Source organism: Arctopsyche grandis, chromosome 8 (genome assembly GCF_051622035.1).
Source record: "Arctopsyche grandis isolate Sample6627 chromosome 8, ASM5162203v2, whole genome shotgun sequence".
NCBI classification, from domain to species: domain Eukaryota; kingdom Metazoa; phylum Arthropoda; class Insecta; order Trichoptera; family Hydropsychidae; genus Arctopsyche; species Arctopsyche grandis.
The window spans coordinates 8,614,372-8,640,905 of NC_135362.1; the positions used below are offsets into that span (position 1 = coordinate 8,614,372).

Sequence of the window (26,534 nt, forward strand, 5' to 3'; positions counted from 1 at the left end):
TTAATAAGTATATAAAATAAATAAATTTTGAGAATCACCCAGCGAGAACGATTAGGCAGAGACGCGCGCCGCGACACGACTTTATTGCAGAAACATCGTCACTCTCCGGGGGGCCCTCGATGGGTTGTTCATCGCCACCATTACTTTGATCCGTCCTCTGAAGGGCTTATTTTACCGCAGAATGTTTTGCACATCAGAAACTTGAGCACACAACCGGAAACTTGCCTCGCAATGTTGGCCGTCGTCGTGTGTCGTCCCGAGGTTATCTTAATGCCCGCCCGCCAACTTCGACATGGAAGTTTATCTGACTGTATTAAAAAGCCCCCGGAGACTTCCCGCTTTTCCATTCGTCTGAACCGGGAATTTTCCCGCGACGCGTCGTAGGGAAAATCCGTACGTACGCGATTTCCCACGTCGACTCGTCAAGCTCCTTCTTTCGATCGCTTTGCTAAGCGCCGTGCGCTAAAACGCTGTTTTCAGACTGTCTAGAATGCGAGTGATAAATCAGGGGTTAATTATTCTTACGGGGTGTAATTATCATCGGTGATTGGGTGATTAATGGCGTGCCGTGAACTTCCGGTTCCAATGTGCGAAGAGTTAATATACGTAGACTGAAGTGTTTGCATTGCCGATTGAGTTTTAACTTTTTCGATCGATTTTTGCGGTAGATGCAATTTCAGGGATGCAAACCGTGATTTATTTCAAATCGATCATATAGAAGACATACGAGATGAATTTTGAAATATCATCCAAAAGCGCGTTAAATCAAATCCGCGTAAATTGAGATATGTATTTTCATCAAAATAGAAAGTTATTTGTGTTTCATTTCATGGATTGGTGTTAAAATTAATTGCCTTAATTTATAGCGGTAGATGTAAATTGATATAAATTAATGGCGTATATTATTTCATCTGCTATGATTTTAAGCTGTGTAGTATAAATTTTATACGAATAATATATATTTTTAATTATTTTTACTCTTAAATAAGCCTGGTGTCTATTTCAATTACTTTGTACGCTTGTATATATAAAAGAATAAAATTCAAGACGTTTTGAGTGAAACAATAGACTTATCTTTAGAGATTGCAATTTACCGTTAAATTTCATTTATCGGTAAACGTTAAACAATTTTCCCCACGGTAATTCAGTGCCGGTATTCCAGTGTTTACCGATAAATTAAAAAAAATCGTGGTTACGTTTCCAAAAAATTTTAACCTTTTTTGAATTAAAAATAATTAAAAATATTTTTTTAGGTGAAAAATGTCATATAAATACACAAAGTCCATTCGTAATAAATTTTTTTTAACCAGTCATATTTTTTTTTTAATTTGGACCATTTGTAAGTTTGGATCACATGGCCAAGTTTTACCGATTTACCGGAAAAACGGGATACTTTAATTGCAATACCTACTTATCTCCTACAAAATAGCTGTTTTTTTTAAGAAAATATGTTATATTATACATATTTATCAATAACATCACTTTAAGATTATATAGCTTTTGAATCTTCAATGACCTCGTCTATTTAATTCATATTATTCAAAGTATAACATAAATTTTAAGTAATTCAAGAATTGATTTGATAATTTCTTCATAAAAAGTTTGCTCAATTGGAAAAAAAACGTCTTCTTTAGGCTTCGACCATTTTCTTAAAATTATTGAGATTATCACTAAATATGTCGTATACCAAACATGACCATTTTAAATTGAAGAATGTAATGTATGTTTATATCTATTTAGTAGCTATTTTTTTCGAAATCTGCTACTCTTTACAATATAAACAGCTTCGAAGTTGGATATACATACATTTACTGAATTTCACGTTTATAAAATCATCGGCAATGGTTTTAATACTTTTGTATTTTCGATCAAATTAAGATATTTTTATACCCATATTGCAATGTCTTTTCTAGTGAGGAATAATTGCGTTCGAATCATAATCTCGATTGCTTGCATAATTTATGGTGTGAAATTTACATTCCACTTTACATATAAACCTTTATATCGCGACTATCCTTCCCGTTTCTTTTTTTCACATTGGAAGTGTTAAAAAAGAGGCTAGACGACCGGTTCAAAGAGGAAAATTATACGGCGAGAGTGCGCTATCTGATCGTCATCATCACGAAGGGCGTCCTTATCGTCGAGGGCCAAGGGAGGGCCCTTCCCTCAAAAACGGTTGCGCTCTCTAGAAACGCCCTTACAATCGGAACATCCGCCAGATAACGCCGTAGACGAACTTCCGATACAGTTAAACCGACTTCTGACCCCCTACCTTTCTACCAAAAGCCAGAATAATTTGTTATTTTCCAACAGATACAATCTAGCTCTCTTCTCTTTGCACCCACGAAGGTGTCTGCCGTCTTTAAAATATTTCCACTCTATGATTTATTTCACTATGAGGTCGAGGAGGGTGGATAACCCCAGAGAACTACAAAGCATTAAATATAAATTATAAACGCGGTTCAATTGCCATTTCAAGTACTTATAAATACTTCCGCTTACGCGAAAACTTCACAAGGTACTTCGACGAATTAAATGCGACTTTTAACGGTTCTAGAGTCACGTAAGCAGTTTCTTCTCTGAAAGGTTAGTAGGCGATTGAATAAAAGATGGATTTAACATTAGTAATAGTTGTTCTTTAAATTATCTTTCTATTTGAGTCTGATCTAAATACTAATGATTCATGCTCGGACAAAATCGTTCAATCTTTGGTACGAATCTCAATGATTATTTTTATATCTTGATATCAAAAACATTTTGGATTTCATTGTGTTCGAATTTATAACAAATCTCAATCCTACTTCTCAATCATTTTGCTAAAAGGCGTATAAATTGAATTTTACCATTTTCAGTACTAAAGCAAGGACTTTAAACTAGTCATTTTAGTTACAGACATTACTAACAAACTAACCAGTAGATTCTACGAAAGAATCACTAATAACCATACCAACACACTTGTGAAGTCTCGGTGATTAAAATAAAATGTCTATACCCTTCAGTTATAAACACAGATTATCTATACACAATCTGCTTTAGTTCGTCAACTTTAGAGAGTATTTAATTAATATTATGTATTAGATGTATTATGAACAAGAATTGTAAATAGGTTTTTGAGCTATTTTTCCTATTATGCTGTGCATTAACATTAGAATAATATAATACTGTGATTACTAATAAAATAAAACTGGTAAAATAGAAAACGATCAGTAGATCAGTAGCTATTAAAATAGATATGAGATGTATTGTGAACATAATTTATTAATATAAAAAGTATTTAAAAATCTATCAAAATCAAAACTAGTCATCCGTTTAAGGCGTTTCCATGGAATCGATCAATAGCAGTATCAAATTAAATCTGTTGTTAGGGATATACGCTTCGTGCGTTATAACGAAGAGGAAATGAACGACTGACGGGATGTGAGTGTCTCTGGGAAAGACGCCATTAGTTTTTTGCACAGGATGTGAACAAGAAGTGAGTGCAACAGCGCCGGAGGATAACGATTTCCGCCTCTTTGAGCCACATTCGTCCTCCCGTTCCGGGGAATCCCTTTGCAATACTTCAAGTTGATGTTTTAATGGCGCTTTGTGTAAGAAAGTTGCCGCACACCCACCTATGTATGTACGTGAAAAATCACACTGCCTAATATACATACATACGTATATTTTTAAATTTTCCTTCCAACGAATTTGAATTTCACCGTGCAAAATTTAAAATACGACCTCTATAGTTATACTGTGCGTGGGTATACTTGATAGAGGTATATACGTGACTCAACCAGCCACACTGCCTTATCTACGTCGGGGTGGAACGGCTGTTTTCAAGGAGGGGGTGAGATTCGAGGGTGAAACCAATGTTTCCTTATACGTCTGTCGTATCCATTAATGTCCACAGTCCTGATAAGACACGCACAAAATGCTAAAAATACACTCGCGCTTTAATAAACTACGCCGAGGGTAGTTAACGTGTTGAGGTTTATCTGTGAAGAAGCCTGGGTAACGTAAGCTTAACGGGGCGTTAATTGGGATTATTTTTCTTCTATTTCTGTTGGGTCATTACTAAGTATTTTATTTACATCAGTATTAAATAAATAAAATATAACTAAAATGTATTGAAAAAAATATATTTTTTGAAAATATCGGTTAATATATCGAGCAAAATATTTAGTAATACTCTATAGAAATAATAAATGAGCCCTTATAAGTGATGCAAGTCCAATTTTCAGTTCCCAAAACACTAAGCTTAAGTTTAAGTTTTCGATGTTTATAGAATATGGAAAAAGCAATACAAATATTTATCTGTGAAGAAGCCTGGGTAACGTAAACTTAACGGGGCGTTAATTGGGATTATTTTTTTTCTATTTCTGTTGGGTCATTACTAAGTATAGTCTATTCTTTAATTTGATGATGCTTTATTTTAGACGTATTTTATGATAAAGAATTCTCTTTGTGAAATAGTATTAAAGTGCAGCAGAAATATAGGAGACTATAAATGTAGTAAATCATATAAATTAAACGAGTGTCTTTTAATCAATTTATCAATGTATTTTATTTACATCAGTATTAAATAAATAAAATATAACAAAAATGTATTGAAAAAAATATATTGTTTGAAAATATCGGTTAATATATCGAGCAAAATATTTAGTAATACTCTAAAGAAATAATAAATGAGCCCTTATAAGTGATGCAAGTCCAATTTTCAGATCCCAAAACACTAGCTTAAGTTTAAGTTTGACTTTTAATTCGATGTTTTTAGAATCTGGAAAAAGCAATACAAATTTATTACAGGCTAACAGTATTTTTAAATATTGTAAAACGCAAAACATTTAATATATCGAAATTGGACTTGTCACTCTCAAATATAACGGCTCATGCAATCTTTAATAATGAGTAATATTACAGATAAAATAGTTATTAAGTATTTGAAGAAAACACGTCATACTGGGATTCGTCATGATATGAGTTACATATCATTGATATTATCAATATAATTTTGAATTTAAATTAAAGTAGTAGTAAGTTTTGTTCACAATTCATCGTAATTTAATTTATAAATTAAATTGTTTTTATAATAAAAATAAATAAATAAAATAGCTCATTATTTTACCACAGTGTATGTAAAAAAATCAACTAAAAGTACTTTTACATATGTGCGTTCTGCTTTAAGCCACAATAAAATACACTTATTCACTACCATATAAATAATAACACCCCTCACACTTACTACGTATAATATAATGCTAGTATAACCTGGGCTTGAGGGCAAAAAGTAAAATAAAAATAAAGACCAGTTTGACACTAAATACCAAATGTGGCGAACAGTATGGTACCCCACCCACTCTAAAAAGGAAGAGCAATTTGTGTTGGCCGTTATGAGGCGGATGCTGAGGATTCTTTCTTGCAGCAGTCGATAAATATGAGGAGGGGAGATGGGGAGGAGATGGTAGAGCCATCTTGCAGCTGCCATGATGTCTAAGTTCTGAGCCCGCAAGCAAACATTAAAAGCATATGCCGGCTGCACTAAATCCTCGCTAACAGTTTAAGTTTTCAGCGGACCACTCGCTAGAATGCGGCTCGAACCATCCCCAACCTTCACATATTATACGTACATAGAGCCTTATATACACACATGCGATCTTTGTTGCCCAGTTTCGCGTATAAATTATTATAGCGAGACTTTATTGCGTCCGGAATCTTCACTCTTCCGAAATAGTTCGTGTTATTAGATATACATATCAAGAGGGATTATACTACTGCGTACGGCTTGGGAAACAACTGAGTGTAGTAACGAGCTTGATGTATTCCCTGTATCTGCTTTAGATACATACATATATCGTATAATATGTGTGCAAATCAAAATGTAATTAAATAATTTTAGACGTAGAACGTCTGTTCATATGTGCATATGAGTGGAAGTATCGACATCTATCGACAAACAACGTCTTTTGAAATCTGAGATTATCTCTTAAACCTAATAACTTAAACCTTAAACCTAATTTAACTAAAAAGTGAAAAATGTATGAACTTTTGTACGCAATGATTAACGAAGCAAATGTACAACACATTAAATGAATAAATCTTTATGATGCAGTAAGTCTGGTACGACTATATATACACACACATATAAGATACATACATCGTAATGCAAGTATAATCTATTCCTACCCCATCTTGGTTATTAAATTCTTCGTTATCCCCCTCTCACCATTGTCTCCAATTAATCTCTAATAGCTTCACGTGAAGTAAGAGGTTGTGCGCTGAAATTTTCATTAAATAAACTTCCTTCGTCGTAAGCACTCAACAAACTTTTCAATATAAATTTTATTATACCGTATACATATTATAGATAATTTTTTTTAAATGTCTCTAAAAGTGAAACAATGACTTTCGTTGCCGATTCAGTGATAATTTATTAATAGTTAATTATTTTTATTGAAAATAGTATTTCATTTTTAATTAAAATAAAATTATTCATTGAACATTTAATTCTAATGGAATTGCAAAATTACCATTTGGGATTGTGCAATTTTTGATGTGATAAAATAAATAAAATTTTCATACGGATAATGATTTTAACTGTGACATATTCAATTATCATACTAAAATGATGCTTTTCAGAGGGAAATTATTAACAAAATTTTGAAAATTCACGCTTTTAACGGGAATTTTACCATACATTGCGTGTTCTCTATTGCAACAGTCGAGCATGAAGTGGTTTAATATCTTTCTCGATAAGATAATAAATGAACGCAAGATAACAAACTTACAATGAATTACTCCAACGTTAGTGTACGACTTAAAGTCAGATTATATTTGAATTGAAATAAGTTTTAAATGTACAGTTTAAAGATACAAAATGAATAAAAAGAACGTTCAATGAATTGACTAATCTGAAAATGCAATATTAAGAATTGGTCAAAAAGAAAATATATATATATATATATATATATATATAAATGCTTAAAAAATATCTGCCGTACTTAAACGCAAAACTACTAAGGATTATAAAACATCAGAGTTGTTTTTTTATAAAGATTCATTTGATTATTTTCTTTTAAAACATCAATAGAAATAATACTTTTTTTCTGTTTATACCTACAAGGATACATTTAAATCATAATGTTGATTAAATACTGCAGTGTTCGTAAGTCATCATACCAAATAGTATAAGATTTGAAATATGACAATCTTTTGTATCTTGGCTATCGCTAGTTGCTTATAAAAAGTAACATTAAGTCAAAAACTATTTGTGAAATTAAAAAAGGAATATGAGAAAGTATAAAATCTTTTATTAGGTTTACATGAGATGAGAATAAATGAGAATGCAAGAAGTAGCTTTACCATTGTTTTAATGAGTTGAAAAGGGGTGGTAGAAAAAGGAATATCTAGCTGTCAGATCAGAGCGATGACAGCTAGATATTCCTATGTAAAGTTTCCGATGTAAATTTTAATAATAATAGTCGAACTGATGAAACAAGCATTCACCCCCCCACTCAACCTGCGATGGCCAATTACATTTCGTTTCAGTTTCGCATTGAATTTTGGTGAAGAAATATAACATTATACGTGTAGTAATTGGACTTTTATTTTCTGTTATTTTTGAGTTCATGTTTCGTATTTTGAAATATTTATATTAATAAAATTTTAATATAAAAACGTAAGTTGTTGATATTTTTAATTGATTCATGGAATACGTATATATTTTATATTAATGGAAATTTATATTTTTTAGACAATTAAAGTAATTGTCAACGTCATGTTATGGACAGCAAAATTTACAGTAATATTATTAAAGACCTTGCATTGAATTATATTGTAATTTATTTTATTTTTATTTTTATTTTTTATAACATTTTATATCAGGAAAGCCTTACAGGTAAATCCAATGCGCCTTCCTGGCCAATTACAAACAATACAGCATTTTTATTATACAAATCGCTGAATTACGAGACACTGAAAACTCGCAAATTAACGAGACATCTATGAATTGTACATACATTTTATTGTACATTAATCATACTCAAATAGTGGTGACTTAGTAGGTAGAAAGGATTTTAGCCAATTTTCAATCGGGAACCGTTTCAACAATGAAATCAGAGAAAATTGGCAAACTCTGATAGGAAACGATCGACCAGGAGTCACAAATATCCAGGTCTGACCAGCAGCACTACAGATATACTCAGAAGAATTCTTTTCAATCGAGGTCAGCTCATGGGATCGAACCCGGCGCCTCTCAGTGTTAGGCAGAAGCTTCACGACCGAGCTATGCTGCTGGCTATTCGCATTCGTGCATATATATGTATATATGTATATGTATATATATATATATATATATATATATATATATATATATATACATATACATATATACATATATATGCACGAATGCGACAGCATGCTCGGTTTTCGTAAGCCTCGCGCTACATCAGATCGACTATAATTTCCTATAGCTTCATGTCTTTCACTTTCTTTTTAATCAAAGTTTCGTATATGTATATGTTGTTATGTACCTCGCTTATCAATTTAGTCAACTAACCAGTAGGGATAAGACACACCATTGATTTGTGGCACACCTAATTTAATAAGTAACACCATTGATTTATAGCACACCTTAAACTCTGACTAACCAAAATTGTACGACACGTGTCTTCAACACTTCATTGCTTATAAACTCATTACTGTTGGAATTTAAGTTAGTCATCACCATCGAGACTCCGAGCTAAAAGAAGCCGCCGTTATAATTGATTTTCAAGGATTATCTCCAGGCTTAAGTGCTGTCGGCTAACAACGGAGACCCCCAAATGCACTTAGTGTTCGGTAACGGCGCCCAGCCGCTTCCCGCTAGAATTCTCAGATCTGACAGCGCGAGACCGTAGGACTGCATATCTGATACGTGACTATAACAATACGTAAACAAACGTGTCGAGGAAGATTATAAGCAGGTACTTAAGAGGGCTGTACACCTGAAACCTTAATTTTGTTACCGTTCCTTTCTTCGATATATATATTGAGTGTATGTATATATTGAGAGAATGCGACAAAATATATCAATATATATATTGAGTGAATGCGACAGTTGCGCTTCGACCAGATAAAACGTGTTTTAAATTGACAAAATCGAGGTTTCGTATTCTACTATTTTCTCCTCCAAAACTGGGCCAATTTTTAAAAAAAATTTATCATCGGTATGAGAAAGATATTTTCTGTGCATCTATTGGCGTATTTTTTTAAAAATCGACCGTTAAATAACCACGCTAGACTCTTTTCGTGGGTGTAAAAAAGAGGCGATTTTATAGATGTTTGGCGGCTCCTAGCTCCTATAAAAAATAATAAATCAAAAAAATAAAACGATAGATGCACCTCAATGGTGGATATCCATAGCATATTAAAAAATAATTTCTCTAGTGTCATAATTGAGGTAGGGAGAAGTATAGTACGTTTGTATGGACAAGGCGCTGCTGTCCAGCCCTCTTAAGCCATACCATAGCATTCTGTACGGAGCACTGGCAGTGCGTGGATCTCTTTAACCACCCAATAAATGCTATGAAGCGACATTGGCCTTTTATTTGGATCCTCCACCCACCCCTACGCAACAATAATAATAAATTAGTCGAGGTTAGTTAACCAAGGAGTTAAAAAATAAAGAAAAATTATTTAATCTTGTGTATAATATATCTATGGCGTGGTTTTGTAATAAATATAAATTTTGTTGAATTCGTATTACATATGTATATCGCTGGAGTACGGGGGGTTTTTGAGAAAACCCGCGGGCCACTAGCTCACCAACTCTGTTCGAGAACCACCAAGTTGGTACGAGAGCGAGTGCAACGTGAGTGCAATGTAACGAGCGAGTCTCGGACCGATGTTCGTTAGGAGCGAGTGCACCTTAATTGTCGCCAGGTGCCAAGATAGGAGGGTCCTCCCGCATCCCTCCTTATTAGAGACTTAACTCATTATAAACTACGTTCCGGGCGCTCGGAATTAAAATGTGTGTTTCGTGTGAAAAGCTCCAGAGTTTGTGAAAGTTCGAGTGTTCGTTAGCCTTTCGACTGAAGAGGCCGCCAGTTGACGTTTGCGATTTTAAGCAGCTTAAATTCTGATTGCTGGCAATAATTGCCGAGACTCAACTTTCGATTGCTCGTTGTATTTGTAGGAAATTAATATAGTTTGGAAAACTTACAACCAATAAATAAATACCGATTATTTGTATGTAAAAGCTTTTTATTAACTTCACTATGTTACATAGTTCGGTGAAATTGCTGCCAGTCAAAAAATTGTGATTGGATTTTGAACCGCTTACAATTTTACCAGCCAGCAGATTTTTTTTGTATATTTTACCATGATTCCATTACAGGTTATACCACTGAACGACACCCATGGCATTAAACTTGAACATATTTACTATTTTTATTTGGTTAAAAATAGCAGGTGGGATGGTTTTTCCGATTGGATAAAGAACTATTTCAACAATGAAATCAGATAAATTAGCAAACTCTTATAAAAAATGATCCACTTGGAGTCACAAATATCCAAGTTTGACCAGCAGCACTGCAGAAATACTCTGAATACAATATCTTATCTTAAAGTTCAACCCAGCACTTGAACCCAGGAAACTCACAGTTGCTAACATTAATACAACCACCGAGCTATTCTGTGCTATTATATATCGGTCTCCGTGATTTGACAGAATGTTAAATTACAGAAAACGCAAATATCAGAATGCAAAGATCGAAAATCGAAAGATCTTAAGTCGAAAGATCAAAAAAAAAATGGTGCATGGTAAACGGTACATACTCACTTAATTTGCGCGAACAGGATACAACAGGAACAAGAGGAACATGCTTTTCCTCCCGTGTTAATGTGCGCACGCAGAATACGGGAGGAAAAGCATGTTCCTCTTGTTCCTGTTGTATCCTGCTCGCGCAAATTAAGTGAGTATGTACGTGAGTATGTACCGCTTACCATGCACCATTTTTTTTTGATCTTTCGACTTAAGATCTTTCGATTTTTGATCTTTGCATTCTGATATTTGCGTTTTCTGTAATTTAACATTCTGTCAAGTCACGTAGACCCCTTAAAGTTCAACCCAGCACTTGAACCCAGGAAACTCACAGTTGCTAACATTAATAAAACCACCGAGCTATTCTGTACTATTATATATATGTATATGTACATACATATGTATTTATATAAGCTCAATTTTGTTTGTAACGTCATTATATACAAAACTAGGAATCTGACTGTGTGCACATACTTGTGCACACAGTTGGATCAACAGATCGGCCGACATAAACAAAAAAATAAATTAAAAAAAATACGAATATTTTTGCAAAAAAATAATTAAATTTTAAATATTATAAGTGTGAACGAAGTGACATGCGCAAAGCCCACATTATGCCGCGTCTCTTTCCACGATATACAATTCCAAGGGGAGAAAGAGAGACGGAGCATGTTAACGTACAGAACTTCATACACACACGCGCGCGCACGCACTATACAATTATTATGAACGATGATATGACAAAAATGATAATATTTAGAAAAAAATAATTCTCCATGGATGAGTCTCTAATAGTAAAAATACACTCAGAAGTGCGGCATGGAATGAAGCTTGGTTTCCAACTATGATAGTTGTATTTTCATGTCGTTTTTAATTCGTACGATCTTATTATTTCAAGTTTCTTCTGAACTTCTTCAAATATGGGAATCACCATTTATAACCACTGTCAAACCTATGTCAATACAACGATAAAATATCAATCAAATATAAAATAGCAATGATTTCCATCATTAAAAATAGATGTCGTTTTTTATCGATTTTGAAAATTACATAAATATTTCAAACATTTTTTTTATTATAAATATATGTTCGTGATATTAGATAACCTGCTACTACCGGAAATCAATTCACCATATGTTGTTGAACTAAAATTATTCATATTATATTTCCGGTCGTAAATTTGCTTACCAAACATCGAAAATATTGAATACAACGTGTGCCGTTTACAAGAATATTTCAAATCGGTTATCTTATCTCTTTTAGGCAAACATACATATATAGATAATATTTTATATCCAGCACATAGCATCAGACGGATCGATAAATTACATTTGCGTTCTTACGATACATATATCGAACACGTACACTTTGCATATATGAAAAAAATTGCGTCGACGAACTTTGTAAAAGCTAGGCTCCTCTTTAAAAGCGCTTCATCTATTATGAATGTTTGGTAAAGCAGCATCTCGACCGTATCTTCTTAAACGCTTTACTCCGACACTGTGCTGTATAACGTTCTCGTAGTTAATAATAAGTAAGATATTTCTCTCTCGCAGCCACTTTGCGAAACTTTTCCCCTAGAAATAAGTTCCGTATTGATATTAGCAAAAGTGACACGATAATAATGTGGCTTTTAGTTCTCGACCGCATAAAATTTCCCAGCGCGATATTCAGTTTTGCTTTTATCCAAAGATAGAAATTGCACCAACTTTTACCTACTTCATATTAATACATATCATATTAAACTTTCCTATGATGTTGAGTATATGTATATGTATGTACATACATAGTTGTACTTAATAATACATGTCTATCATTTGACGTATCTTCGTGTAGAAAGCACTCTGCTAACGAATTGCTAACAAATGCGGGCATTTTGTGGCGTTTATGTATATTGGCAGAAACATAATTATTAAATGGTTCGAACAAATAAATTTACTATTTCGATAATAATAAACTTCGTTGATGATTCGGGTACCGACGTGGATTCGGAGGATATCCTGAATGATATGCAGATTTAAATTTATTTTGTCTTTTTAATTTCTTAAATGTTATTTTTTTATTAATTCTACTTTTTTATATTAAAATAAAAAGTAATTAATTATTGAATTATGGTCTTTTCTATTTTTTGCGTACACACACATATACATACATATATATATATATATATATATATATATATATATATATATATATATATATATATATATATATATATATATATATATATATATATATATATATATATATATATATATATATATATATATATATATATATTATATATATTGTATATATATGTGTGTGTGTAGGTTTTGTCGGGACACCCGTTTGGCCAGCAATAAACATCGTTCAGTTTTACATATTTATTTATTTTACATAGATATATACCAGGTAGGCTTGATAGGAAGACTCCAATGTGCCTTTCTAGACAATATATATATATATATATATATATATATATATATATATATATATATATATATATATATATATAAAACCGCGCGGCGACAAAATCGCACAACGCATATACATATTAACAAATATAAGCAATAAAATAAATACCAAAACAAGTAATATTAATATTAAAAATATGTCTTACATACATATGTACATATGTATAAGAAAAATCCGATAGGACAAAGTAATGATAAAATTAGAATCGTTTATTTATTTTGAAAGTGTGCTTTTGCATTAGTGCTGATCCTACGATATTATTTTGAATTTAGGACATATTACCTATACTATGTATATTTATTATGTTTATTCATGTTATTCAAGTTTCAATAAAGTGTGAATAAATTCAAAAGTACACTTTAAAAATTAAAAATTAAAAAACGATTCTTATTTGGTCATTATTGAGTTTGTAATTATTGGACTATTCTTATACCTGTTTTTAGTATTTATATTATTTGTTTTTTATATTTATTTTCTTGTTAATATTTGTTTTTATGTATATGCGTTGCGCGATTTTGTCCGCCCAATTTTGTCCCGCGCGGATTTGTGACGGCACCAGACAAACGATGTTTCTGCCGGTATACAATTCACACGCATTTATTAATAGATAAGTTATTAATAGATAAGACTTCGTGAACTAAAAGATCTTTACGTGATAATATTTGTGCTAAAATTTAATATTTCAAATTTAATGATAGTGATCGGTTTTTTAAGTTAATATCGCACATTTTCGAATATGTGCGATATATAATATACATATATATAATAAGTCAATATGGATTATGTTTCAAGAGCATAAATATCAACATATCGTTCAACTAACTTTATATATGATATAACCAAGATTATATGTTAAAAAGTAACTGTTATAAATAGAGTACGGACCCAAAACGCGCCACTCATTGTTCAATTGTTATAAATGCTTCGGCAAACCTTTAACAATGCATTTACAACATTTGAACAATGAACGGCACGTTGGTTATCCGGGCTTTAGTTATAACTGTTCAACTGTTTAACCTGTGAGTTGCGCAGAGGTGGTAGATTGGTGAGTTTGGATAGCTAGTTGTCATCACGTCGATCTGACAGATGATTCCGATGAAATTTTGAATGATTTTTCAGATGAGTGTTTCTAGCTTTATGTTGAGACATTTACTTTAATGAGAGTTAACCCCCCGTATGTTGGTAAAATATCAAAGCCATTATAAGAGTGGAAGTGGTCCAAAGTCAGACGGTCAAGAATTTCACTTACTAAACTTTAAGTTTATAAAAACATTATTTTTTAAACTATTTCAAATCCTTGTTTAGGTGTAAAATTCCATCGATGTGTTTGGGAAATTACATAGTAACTGACGCGATCTTTGGTCTTTGTTCATTAGCCTACCGCTCGTCCCGCACCGCTACCCAAACAACAACTCTGAATATTCACTTTACCGTAGGCTTCCATATTCAATTGTTATTTCCAATAAAACGATATCTCGTTTACTCACTGATAATGTTTGAATAATACGTTCAATAGAATTCGGAAAATTCTTATCAACATTGTTTTCGTTGTTTGTGGCATTAAAAATTTAAAATAGATTCCATTGAATCTAAATTTATTTCGATGTATGAATTTTCACAGAAGAGTAAAACAAAGTTTATATTTCCGTTTATCAATATGAACACCGTCGGAAAAATTCCAAGAAAAAATATTAAAAGAAAACACTCACCCATAGTATGATGTTGAAACAAAACAGGGTGTACTTGATACAATAAATTCTTGATTCAAGTTTTGAAGCACCCTTTCCATTTCCATCTCCTTCACCTGCGCCGGCCATTATTTTAAAATATTAAAAAAAACTTCTTCCTCTTTTCAAAAATATATATCGCACGCCTTTCTTAACCGGACGAAATAAACCAGTCTTCAGCCCGTTGAAAACTTCACAAACGGTAAATTTACAAAGACAATGACCGAGCACGTACAACCGTATCACAAAAGTCTTTTTGCTGACTAAACGTTATCTGTAAGTAATCAGCCAGTGTTTCCTCATATCATCCGCTATCTTGAATTATCAGAAAAGATAGTGTAAAATAAGTAATTCGGTTGTGTGTATGGGTTTGTTTATCAAGTGAATCATTCTGGGTGTGTCATCGGATAAATTATTAGTTCGCAACGATTCTTTTAAAATTGATGTTTCTAATAAATCTAATTGCAAATTTTCAGATAGATGCAATAAAGAAAATAATCGTTAAGTTTGACAAAAAATACATTAATTTCGGCAATTTTTACTTTGTCTATGTACGTTGTAAAAATAGATGAGATTTAATAACTCGAGATTTTGGCTGATTCGAGCTCAGAATCGATCACTGATCACATTTCCTGATCCAGAAAAAAAATGTGCGTATGTCTGTGTGTTAATATGTGTGTCTGTGTATTTTGGGGATTTTTAGAATACCGTTATTCCTATCGAACTGAAACTTCTTATTGATACGACGTTATTTTCTTGCAAATTTAAAGTTGACGGGAAATGGTACCCCCCTTAAAAAAAATTTTGTATTCAATCATCTCCCAAACTGCTAACCGAATCAGAATGAAAAATTTTACATGTAACTATATAATAGAAATTATAAATGGTATATCTTAATATTTTTTCAATATTTTTACCTCAACCACAAGTAGTACTTATACTCGAGAGAATCGAGGTTCTTTATGTTTTTCTCAGGAACCTTTCGGTACGCTGGACTGAAATTTAATATAAATAAGTTGAAGCTTAATACCAAGTTATAGTAGTATTTTTTTTCAAAACAATATTTCATTTTTTTATTTAGACCTTTTAAATTGTTTTTATCTTCTTGATAATTAATAATATATTTATATTGTGATTTTAAGTAATAAAAAAAAATTGAGCAAAATCTTGTGTAAGATTTGTATCAAAATGCTCTCATAGCTGCTATATGTGAATGTGTATGTATTTTTAATTATCGAAATTTCTTTTGTAACCTTCCAAAATTCCTCAAATACGTAGATAAAATCATGGGTTGGTCACATCCAATTTTTTTTTAATATTAATACAATTTTCATCTATCATTATGATATTATTTATTTATTTAACGTTTTTAACCATTGTGGCATTACAGGAAGAACCTAATGCGCCACAATAAAGGCCTACATAATAAAATATTAAAATAAGAGAGGGAGAAAACAAAAAATAAAAAAAAAGCAAAAACAAAAAATTAAGATACAAAAAATTACAAAAAAAAGAAAAGTAAAAAATAATACAGCATTTAACACAATCATAAAAAACTTAAAGTAATAATTAAAATTAAAATAAATAAAAATACAAATAAGGGAATGTCTTGCACCTGCAACCTGTTCCGATAAATAAAGCTACAAATACAAAACATTCCTGCGAGGCCCAAATGGAAGGGAGTGGATTATGAATCCACACATACATACATCACATTCAAATTAAGAGAATAATGATGAGCGTAGGTTACCAGATAAATGTGTTAAAATAATATCCGATAATCTACGCTCACTTGGGTGGAAAATATCGCATTCAGGCACGGCAGCAACGATTTCATTGAGAAGTCGAATAGCTCTTGGAATAGGAGCCATTCGAAAAAGATCTGAGCAGGAGGTACAGTCATCAAATGATGATGTCTATCACGCACATAGTTATTAGAGACATAAAGTCCCAACTGTTCCAGCAACAACGATCGTGACGTATTACCACGCAGTAGCTGGAGAACGAAACAAATTAATGAGAAGTTTCTCCGAAGTTCAAGGGAATTATACCCAAGCATGCCCAAAAGGAAAGGAGTAGGGTAAAGATATGGGTAGTACCCATACTCTTTCTTATAGAGAAAACGAAGAAAACCTTTTTGCACTTTTTCAATCATAAGAGAGTAATTTGCTTCATGCGGATTCCACACAATCGCATTATACTCTAGCTTACTTCTAATAAGCGAGTTGAAAAGCAAGCGAGAAGACAAGGGGTTGGAGAATAACCGAGCATATCTCAAGACAAATCCAAGTCGACGAAAGGAAACGTCAGCGACTGTCTTGATGTGGTTGTGAAAGGTGAATTGAGGATCAAAAGTGATACCCAAGTTGACCATAGATTCCACACGTTTCAACAACACGGATCCAATAATATAATCGATACTATTATTAAATAGGTGGGTTGGTCACGTCCGTTTTTTTTTGCCATAAACGTTCCCACGGATCTACTCCTCTCTGAAAAATTCTTCCTTTCATCTCCAAGTAATAATAAAAGGCAAGGGCGAATCTAAAATCACGTGACCGACCAACTCAGAAGACAGGTGATGCGCATCAACCTCCACATTCAACACCAAAATTTGCCAACCCATACACTTCCGCCGACTTTGCAGAAATCCAAAAAGAAGAAAATTTCATTCGAAATGAAAAGCATCCGTGTGGGTGCAGCAGCATTGTAAATTACACTGGGGCCAGGCATTTGAATGGGCGCACTCCGTCTTTGGCTCTCATATTACGGCTCTTTATGGCCGGCATAAAGTTCGACGTTCGACAATTGGCCGCATTCGGGGCCCCGAGGCCTTAACGGCCCAACTGTCGCGCCTCGTTTCAATTTCGGACCACCCCACACATTGTCAAAAGGTATGTGGAACCTATGCTGGAAGCTGTGTGTGGCCCTGCGGGGGTGGAAGGGTGGGAAATTCGTGACGGTGGACATTTATGGCCGGACGACATAACAGTACAATTGTGCGAGTGCAGCGAGTCACCCGCCCCACGTGGAAAAGTCAATGGAATGTGCGAAAAAGCGGACCAGCGATTACGCTTTGATCGGGAACGTAAATTTTCACGGTTTTCCTTCGAGCGTACTGTGTTCCGTTCTTTGTGTGGATTTTTCCCCTGACGAACATTTTGTAACTGCATGTTTCTGTTTGAATTGCGATGATGGCTTTTGAAGATTACAAAGAGATTTTCAAACGTGATAATTTTATTTAAATACTAATTAAAAATATTCTTCGAATGATTAAAATATGGTAAATAGTTATAAAATTAAAAGGAACTTTTTCAGAATCTAAGCTCAAAAATTCTCCAACAAGCACTTACGGTATAGGTTATGGTTTCTTTTCTCGGTTGTTTGATGTAGAATAATAATGCATGATTTCTATTAATCATCTGAATTGTTTCAAATTCACGTATGCTAAATAAAGCTTTTCGACCAATAGGAATTGAAGCTTAGAGTTTGCCTAACATAAAGACTAATGAAATACATACAGTATAAGTTAAATAATGATAACTTTTTTATTCCAGACGAAAGGGAGAATATTGCAATCCCCACCGTCCATATAATAGTATAAAGATAATAAATACAATAGTATAGGATAATAATAAAAAATAATAATGATAATAAATTACAATATAATAATAATGATAGGAAGAATAATTAGTTAATTAATAAATAATTAATAAAGTAGGTACCATAGTAACTTTGTACATACATATTATATATTAATAGTATTATATCTGATTATGTGCACTCGTCGGTTTGGATCAATCTGTAAAGGCAAGTATTCATGTTCTATGAAAAAAAAAAGTATAATAGATACATTTGTGTAGTATTGTTTATTTTGAAATAAAACATAAATATGATCTATTGCAAAATAGATAAACGAATTTGTTGATTATTTGTTAAAAGGCATTGTTGATCATTTTTTACTCCTTTGAATTTAATTAAATTTCAAAAAATATGAACATACATAACTACTGACATAATTCTCGTTTGTGTATATATATACATATGTATATGATATTTATAATTTAATACAAAAATAAGAAAATTTATTATTTTTTTATATATTACAACATCTGTTAGCCTTTTTAATATAATGAGCGTTCTGATCCGATAAAATATTTTCTCAGTAGGTATCGTTAGCTATAGCGAATATTCACATGACGATTTTTTTTGTATATTTCAAACAAAATTTAATTAGAAATAGTATCATACATAGTTTAAAATATCTGCTTCCATACTTCGTCCCTTTTGGCCGTGTTTGTGTACAATTCTCTTGAACTTCAGAGAAACTTATCATTAATTAGTTTTGTTCTCCAACTTCTACGTGGTAATATGCCATGCCCGTCGTTACTAAAACAGTTGGAACTTGATGTTTGTAATAATTATTTTGCGAGATGGACATCATCATTTGATAGTTGTACCTCCTGCCCGCACAGGCTTTATCGGATGGCTCATATTATAAGAAACACCTGATTTCTTAATGAAATCGTTGCTACCGTACCTGAACGTGATACTATCCACGTCAGTGAGCGCAGATATCAGATTATCGTTAACTATTTGTCTGGTAGCCTGCTCTCATCACTATTTTCATAACTGGATGTGATTTATAAGTACATTTGTATCTTCTCTCTTCTATTTGGACTCACGGGAATGATTTGCACTCACAGTTTTTGTAAATATGTACATACATATATTGGTGCAGACTGTTTATGCAAGACCATTTTTTTTCCTTATATTTAAATATTTTATTTGAATTTTCACTGCTATTGTTTTATTGTGTATTTGTATATATATGTATATAAATTGTATATATTTGTATATATACGTATTTTATTTTTGTTTAATTTAAATGTTTTATATTACTTTTAATATAACGTTATGTAGATCAAATGTTTCCTTATTTTTAATTGTATTTACCATTTGTCTTTGTGGAAGTCGCCGTAGCTGCAACATTTTGATCAAATATAGTTTTTATGACTATGCAAAAACTGCTCACACTTCTTCCAAGTGGGGTAATATTATCGAACTAGGCAGAAGGGGCGTGTGGTAATAAGAGCCAAGTCCCCGAATGACTGTTCCATTCCAGAGTTTTATTACTATACTGCCTGGCGCACTGGTGTACTCCACATACCAGTGCATATCATTATAAATGTCATTCCCCGACATTATAAAAATAAATTTTTAGAATTAAAATGTACATACATATGTATATGTCTATATATTTTAAATTGGATATGAGTATATAATATAAAGAGTCCGTATCGCCGATGGTCGATTGGCTGCCAGAAGGGAAACGTGTGTGGGTGTGCGTTATGGCGAAACGATAAAATTAATTTGATTAAACCCATTCAGTGGTTGCTGATCAAAGAAATAAACACATGGTTGTTTTCTTTGTATCAATGGATACGTACATGCGGGCGAAAAGATATTACATTACATATCCGAAGCAATAATGGCTGAAGAGGCACCCATAAAGGGTTTTTTGGTAAGGGCGCACCAGAATAAATATCGGTTTTCATCCATCCCCTAAACAATACAAGGGTGAAAATGTTCGCATAGGGCACCTCGTCGTACTAAAAATAAGAAATGTAAGAACCCGAAAATTTGCGCGTAAAATCAATATAACCCTCCCTCAGAGCGAAATACGAACGCTGTAAACGTATACGAAAAGTGTGCATTAATTTTATTTTATTCAACGTCGATTGAAAATAAAAGTTCGATATAATAAGTGTGCGGATATGAAAGCGGAGAATAGTGGTTTTCGGTAACCAGATAGTGGGTGGTTGGAGGATGTGGAGGAAAATCTGAAGGAAAATCCTTTGGATTTCCCCCCTATGCGATCGGGGAAGCAATTCGGCGGGGACCTAGAGGCAACCGAAATAAATTTTATTTTATTACATCCAAAGAATAACGTAATTGGGTCGCGACAAAAAACTTTTTTAACTTTTTCACTTACATTATGAATTATATGTGCAATAAAAACGTCCCCCCACACTGGCGAAAGTCGCCGGTCGTAAATCACCAAACAATACTTCGAACAGATTTATAGATTTTTGAGTGTTGTAATCAAAAATAATGGATCTATTGTTTGGCGCGAGAATCTTCCCTTGTCAAAATATAATAGGCGTAATGTGTTTGGTTTTATTTTTATTTCTAATTTTAAATGAGAAATATGTTTCCATAAAATATTCAGAAAAATGATAATGAAAAAAGCGCAATACATTTTGTTGATTGATTTATATAGTCGTAATATTTAGTACTAGTGTTTTTCAGTGCCTATTTAATAGTAATATTGATGCAATTCGATTATATTATATCCAATGATAGAATCAAATTGCATTACTATAAAAATAAAAGAAAATTGGATGCCACCACTTTTAATCATATGACTCTTATATGGAAAATTCATAAACCAGCAACATATTAGTGTATAATTCTATCAATTGAGGGGTCATGTGTTCAATCAATTGCCCAATATTGCTGACCAGACCTCGAATATATGTGATTCGAGGTCGATAGTTTATTATCAGAGATTGCCAATTTATTTGATTTCATTATTGAAATGGTTTCAAACGAATCGTCAACCTACCATCATTTGCAACCATTCTTTGAATATAATTTCAAATTTATAATAATAAATTTATATAAAGTACATATGTATTTGGCCAAAGGTGTCGCCTTGGGATAGAACCAGCAATGGCACCATGGCAAATATATATTTGATTTAAATAATAAATTATATGTACAATACAACATACTTAATCGAGATGTAGTTATATTTGAAAGTGGCGAAAGTCCAATTTTCAGATCCAAATACACTATTTCTGTTTGACTTAATTCACAAATTATTATCGCATATTTATATTCGATATGTCTAGAATCTTGCAAAATCAGAATACGCATATTACAGGCCACCGGTATTTTTAAATATTGTTGAAGGCAAAACATTATATTCAATGTTTTTCGAGATATTTCTCAAAATGAAGAAAAGTGGACTTATGCCACTCTTAATTATACATTATACAAATGGCTCATTAAATATATTTTAATAATATATTTCTTATATATTAAAAAGGTATATTAAATTTTGTTTTCAAATATTAATATCTGAAGCGCAATTATGATACTATCATCTATTAGGTTTATGGAATATTAATCAATATATGTAAGTACTACGTATAATATAAATTTAGTAATTTATTACAAACTAAAAGTTGTATTAATTAATTTTAGCACAAATATTTCGCTCCCTTTATAAATTTGGGCACAATTGTTCGAATGAAACAAATAACTTCTACGTTAAAATACAAATCCTTTGTAGGCAACTCTATTAATAAATTGTATTAAAAGCTTAATTGTTTTAGATTGTCAGAATTGTACACATTTTAAATGATTGCATTTACTTGACATTTACAGTAGTTTTTTTATAATTTTCATGTCGTATAAAAAGCGATCTTACAAAATATTCTTAGTATTTTTTCATCAAATTATATTTCGAATCTCTGAGCGCTTCATATATAAAAAAAATAAGCAAACAAAGCCTTTTTTATTTTAAATTGCAGTCTTCCAACAGGCAGGTGTATTTGACAAACAATGGCCACAATATAAACTGAAGCCTTAGCCATAGCATGAAACACGAAAGCTTACATTACGGAATTATGTCAATTGAACACACCCATCGAGTTCTACATAGTATTATGTACATGCGACACTTGCTATATCTTATTTTACAGGTTACACGATGCAATTCGACCATGTGTACATATACGTGAGTCCACTGGAGCATTTCCGTAACGGTCATAGATTTTTATTGGGAAGGGGAGAGGAAGAGAAAACAGACATTTAAAAGGATCAAGCGTTCATCCCGAAGAGCGTTTCGCAATGACAGTCAGACCATTCGACCCTCGGGAGAATGTGTAAATTATCCTAATGCGAGCATATTGTTATTTTATGTACTGTTGTGTAGCGAGGACCGTTTTCAGAAACGCTTACAGCAGAAATGTACGAGAAAAAATAAAAGATATCGCCTTCGGGTGCAAATATTATAAAGCAATGCTTAGATTTTATCTCTGCAACCATTTTATGTCAGCTTGTCCATTTACAGAATGATGTAGTCGATGCATTGGATTACACATACATATATACGATAAGACAGTCATGGAAACAAAATAAAATAAAAAATAATATTTTTATTATCTAATTCAAATCAATGAGTTAAAAATGAGCCAAAATGGACATGAATTTTGTTGATTGACGGGCAGGATTGTTGTAGAAAAGAACTTTATAAAAAAATGAATGATTATGAAGACCCCTTAGTGGAATTGGATCGTGCTTCTAAAATAGAATTTGAGCTGAATTCCAAAAATATAAATTGATTGTGTGTATCGTTTTTATTACCAAAAGTATAAACTAGTGGTTAGTACGGGTTCAAATCCCACTGGCGTTCTGCTGACCAGACCTTGGATTTGTGTTTGCCAATTTGCCTGATTTTAATTGAAATGGTTCCAACAAATTGACAACCATACTTATTTTCTCGCAAAATCTCGAGTTTTCAGTTATCTCGAATTTTGCTCAATTGTATATGTATAAGCTTATTGTAAAAAACTAAATGTATGTAAGCTTATTGTAAATCATATTAACAATTAGATACAGCATAACTTATTATTTAATACTTATCTCGCAGATAAAACCCAGTGAAGAGATATACTTTTAGCATATACTTTTACAATATACTATAGAAGAGATATACTTTTACAATATAGAGTGAATTATAGGCGTTTAAACAATCAAAATATTATATCGCCATATCAAGGCGAACAGGCTGGAAGATACGGGACGAACGCTTATTAAACGTCAGGGAGATTTACTTTCCGCGTGTTTAAAACGCGTTGTATACGATATTTTATTTCCAACGTAATGGCAGACGATACTTTAACGTGTATTGATGACCAAAATGAGCAATATGGCAAAGTATGAAAACGATCGGATAAGAGATAAAAATGACCACTGACACGAAAGCCATTTGAAACGTAAAGGAGGTATGTAAAAATGCTGTAAATTTACAAATTTAACCAAATATGTCTCTGTGGTTGTTAATTGATATGTATTTACTTTGTATAATACTAATAATATTTGTTTCAAATGTACAATGTTTCTGGCCAGGAAGGCGCATTGGGTTTTCCTGTTAGGGCTTCCTGGTATATATATATATATATATATATATATATATATATATATATATATATATATAAATATATGTGTGTAAGATTATCTTGAAATTATGCTTGTTCGGGAGAGAATCCTCATTTATGATTTAGGAAGAATCTGTGACAGTTCTTAGCACAAGAGTGGGTTCACAGATAATTGGGAGCTTAGAATAAAAAAGAGCTTGCGGAATACAATTGTAAAATTTTAAGCTAATTGTGTCTAAAATACGATACGTTTATACTTTTAAGCAAATCATACAAGCGATGTAGTGTATAAGTAGTATATAGAATTAGCTTTAGGCATTTCCAGACGTTACAATGAGAAAAGTTTCTCCATTATCCAAGAGTGTGCGGTTTTGGCGCGAACACAAGAACAATACCGGATACGAATTTATTATTTTGCTTCCGGTATTTGGTAGGGAGAAAGATTTCCGCGTTGCTAAGTATAGACAGGTTGTCGTTTATATGGAAATTTGGGAGGCTCATGATCCGATTTTAGTCAGGTCGTACCGGGGACCCAACGGTTCGGATTTACTGTTTTCGATGTGCCTTTTTACCGTCGGCTACAACCATTCGTTTCCTCGAATAAACCATTTAGAAAAGTTTTACGACACCGTTTAGATTTTATGCAGTGTGTGAAAATTTATTCTGCAGCATACAACAACAACAACGTCACCACAATGGGTCGTGACGCTTTTCCGTCGTTTGTTTGGATTTTCCGCACGCATTTTTCCAGCCGGAGCGTTTTTTTTTTTGAAAGGACGCGATTATTTTTCTAAGTGGGATTAAACGACTCGCTATATTGACACAAAGTGACAATAAAAAGAAATGAAAAGTTCCCAGCGTGCTGTTTTTCACAATAAATGCCTTTTGTTCTGACCTTTTCCGTTCCACCCTATCAGATTGACCTTTTCTCTATGGAGCGGTGTTAAAACGTTGTAAAGATTAGTGACGCCCTAATTTTTTTTTTTTTTATACTTTTGCACATAAAATTTTACTGGGTATATAAATCCCTTACACTATGGTTCGTCTGACTGAAAGTGTTACACATTACGTCAAAAATATTACTCATAAGTTCCGCATATTATAATTTTACATTAAACAACGCAAATAACATAAATATCATTGGAATCAACCTTTTATCAATTTCTATGAGCAGACTTAATAAAGTGAGTGTAATTTATATTTATAAAAAAGTTCTAGCAATTATTATTTCAATATTTACTATACAAACTTAGTATTTCTTCTTCTATATACGATACTTTTATTTAATTTTCAGTCGGATATCTTAAGCCATTGTCGGAGCAACATTGGATACCTTAAGCTATTGTCAAATATGACAGGGCTTGTAAAATTGAATAAATCATGAATAGTCTGGAACATTTACTTACATCAAATTTATAATACACATAAACATCGGTCAAACCCAGCTTTGCCTAGATTAAATTCTGTATACGAATCGTATTTCTCAAGCTTTTCTGTGTTAATAACACTCATAAAAGTATTAATATACATATTCTATGTAGAAAAAACGATAGAGATTGGACAGCTTTGAGCTTAAAAAAGTCAAAACCACTGACAGATTGGCTTTACACTTCTCATATTATATACTATGATTATTGGTCACAAAGAGCTCGCCCAAAAGCCACTAAAATCTCTATAACGGAACATCTGGCAGCCAAAAAGTCCATCATACTAACGATAACTATCATTCTAACGAGAAATCGAGTGTCAAATATTCTGTATTCGCGATTTTCATCGCAAAAAATGTCTTTTGGGCGATCGTGATGTGACTAATAATCCAATTACCGTGATTTTATTATTTTTTTACCGTGATTTTATATGAGGAGTTATTTCTGTAGTATTATTGGTCAGACTAGGATATCTGTGGTTTTAAGTCCAGAGTTTGCCAATTTTGCCGATTTCATTGTTAAAATGTTTCCACGTCAAACTAGCAAAATCATCCTAAAAAATAAAGGTGTCACCACTATTTGAATATGATTTCAAAATTTGTAATCTTTAAATTATAATTTTAATTTTATATTTATAGATATTACAATTTGAATACTATAGGTATCGCTCAGGGGCAATATGTACATAATGGTATAAAAATATAATTTTTATTAAAAAGAAAATGGTCTATATGCAATACAGTTTGTATAAATAAATGGTCAATGTATTGCGCGTAACGTTTTCAATGAAACGACTCATCCGACGATAAACATCACGAGCTGTAAATCGCCTGGGACATTTATCGTATTTTAAAATGTGTGTAAAATTGACTCGTTCCGTTTTTAAGGCGGGATTTTCCGACGATTTTCCCGA

The 26,534-nt window shown here is 32.4% G+C and overlaps 1 protein-coding gene across 1 annotated transcript in view; it reads right to left on the reverse strand.

Annotated features, from left to right (window-relative positions):
- Positions 1-15,240, reverse strand: part of Tsp2A (tetraspanin 2A) — a 190,733-nt gene extending 175,493 nt beyond the window's left edge. The window contains exon 1 of the mRNA XM_077435690.1: positions 14,947-15,240. Coding sequence (XP_077291816.1) covers positions 14,947-15,054 — 108 coding nt within the window. The 5' untranslated portion in view covers positions 15,055-15,240. The remainder of the gene's footprint in view (positions 1-14,946) is intronic.
- Between the last annotated feature and the right edge of the window lie 11,294 nt (positions 15,241-26,534).